At 36.1% G+C, this 2,117-nt stretch overlaps 1 protein-coding gene across 1 annotated transcript in view; it reads left to right on the top strand.

The window, feature by feature from the left end:
- Positions 1-2,117, top strand: part of LOC119587945 (E3 ubiquitin-protein ligase TRIM37-like) — a gene marked incomplete in the record, with an annotated part of 49,872 nt that overhangs the window by 36,558 nt on the left and 11,197 nt on the right. Inside the window, 5 exon segments of the mRNA XM_037936657.1 lie at positions 86-294; positions 563-670; positions 1,075-1,198; positions 1,531-1,616; positions 1,877-2,056. Of these exon segments, the coding sequence (XP_037792585.1) occupies positions 86-294; positions 563-670; positions 1,075-1,198; positions 1,531-1,616; positions 1,877-2,056 (707 nt within the window).

Raw genomic sequence — 2,117 nt, 5'->3', positions numbered from 1 at the left:
CAATTAACAAACAGTACCACTCATAACCGTAAATCATCAAACATTAACATCAACTAGCAGTCATTAGTCACCAATTTCAATACAGGAGAGGAACGTGGAGTCAGTGCGAGCAGCAAAGGACGAGCGTGTTCGGGAGATTCGCAACGCCGTTGAACTTATGATCGCTCGGCTTGACTCTCAGCTCAAGTCGAAGTTGCTCACACTCATGGGACAGAAGAACTCTCTCACACAGGAAACAGAGCAGCTAGAGTCCTTGCTGCAGGAGATTGAGCACCAGTTGCACACTTGTTCAAAGTATGAGTTGGAAAGCTAACGATACATGTTATTTATATAGTTTTAATCCAAAATGTAACATAGTCAAAAAAATACAAGGAAGATCCACAAAGTAATTATTAGAATATATTCCCATAGACTCTCCCAGTGCTAAACAAATAAAAGCAAGTCACAAAGATGATTATTGAAATATATTCTCATATCCACTCCCAATCTTATATATTGATTATAACCACATGTTTTCTGCTATTATTTCCTAAAATGAGCACTCTTTTCACCCCTTCCTCAGGTCAGAGTTGATACAGCGCTCACCAGATCTCCACTCTATGATCATGCCAGTCAACAAGAAACCAATGGCTTCCTTTGTCACAGCTCCAGTACCTGCGGATTTTCAGAGGTACGGGAAGTAGAACAGTTAGGATTAGGATTGTTTGTGATTGCCAGAGGGTTCGAGTGTGTAGTTCTTGGTAATTTTGGTGATAACATTGTTTTCTAGCTTTTACTTACTTTAAACAAAGATGTAAATATGCATATAGACTGTATATGCAGAAAGTGTTGGGAAAGAAAGTTTTTGAAAGTACACAATAATTAATGAGGATGACATACTAATTAATAAATATATCTGTTCTATCTAATGTGTTTTGCTGTTACAAGCAATAAGAGTGATATTGAGTTAATTTTGTTAAGATATAGGCATGTTAAGTGCAGCAGTGAATCATTCATATGTTTGTGTTTTATTACTTTACTGTTCTCTGATGTGAGATATATATAACACTGATTTATTTAATTTTTCTCCAACAGCGAAATTGTGCCCCAGTATGACAGCAGTACCTTTGTCATGAACAATTTTTCACAGCTGCAACACAAAGCTGATCCTGTATACTCCCCTCCCCTCCATGTCAATGGTCTCTCATGGAGGCTAAAGGTATAATTTTTATTATTCTATTATGTGATGGTGATCATCATGTTAATATTGTTGTTTATGTATCACAGTGTATGTTTAGGTAATTAGGAAATATCTCTCAATATTTTTTTTGTTCTTTGTTTGAAGTTTGTAATTTTGTTATCCCTACTTGGGGAAGTACGGTGAAATAATAACTGGGTGATTGTTTATATGTGGAAATGTGTCCATATAGCTTAAACTCCATTTTATTTGTGTAAAGAAGATGACAAATCATGCCTTTTGTGACCTGCCTACATCTTTGTACTCTTAAAAGAAAAAAAAATCATGATTTATTGGTTGATTTATTCTTTTAGGTTTATCCAGATGGTAATGGGGTTGTTAGAGGAAATTACCTCTCTGTCTTCCTAGAACTTAGTGCAGGGCTCCCTGAAACTTCCAAGTGAGTGTTGTTGTGTTAACAGAGATAATATTCATGATTATTTGACATGTTATTGTCAAAGAGAGACTTTGTTGCTTTTTCTGTTATATGTTTTTACCAAGGAAGCATGTGATAAAAGATAATGTGTTACTGTGGTATGTCATTGAGAGAGTCTTGATTTTGTTATTACTGATAGCAAGTGATATATTCCTGTGAATGAAGATTGCTGCTCATTTTATTGTTGAATGCTGTTAACATGATCTTACCCACACCTCTTTCAGATACGAATATAGAGTAGAAATGATTCACCAGGGCTCTAGAGATGCTAGTAAAAATATTGTTCGAGAATTTGCCTCGGACTTTGAAGTGGGCGAATGCTGGGGTTATAATAGGTTCTTTAGGCTCGACCTTCTAGCCAGTGAAGGTTACCTAAATACAGAGACAGATACGCTTATTTTACGGTGAGTGCCACTGCTCTTTCTATAATTAAGGTCTCCCATTTGGTCTTTCATTCTTCTGGTG

The sequence above is a fragment of the Penaeus monodon genome, chromosome 23 (genome assembly GCF_015228065.2).
Source record: "Penaeus monodon isolate SGIC_2016 chromosome 23, NSTDA_Pmon_1, whole genome shotgun sequence".
NCBI classification, from domain to species: domain Eukaryota; kingdom Metazoa; phylum Arthropoda; class Malacostraca; order Decapoda; family Penaeidae; genus Penaeus; species Penaeus monodon.
The sequence above is the reverse complement of the archived record's forward strand: the minus strand, read 5'-3'. Positions and strand labels throughout refer to the sequence as shown.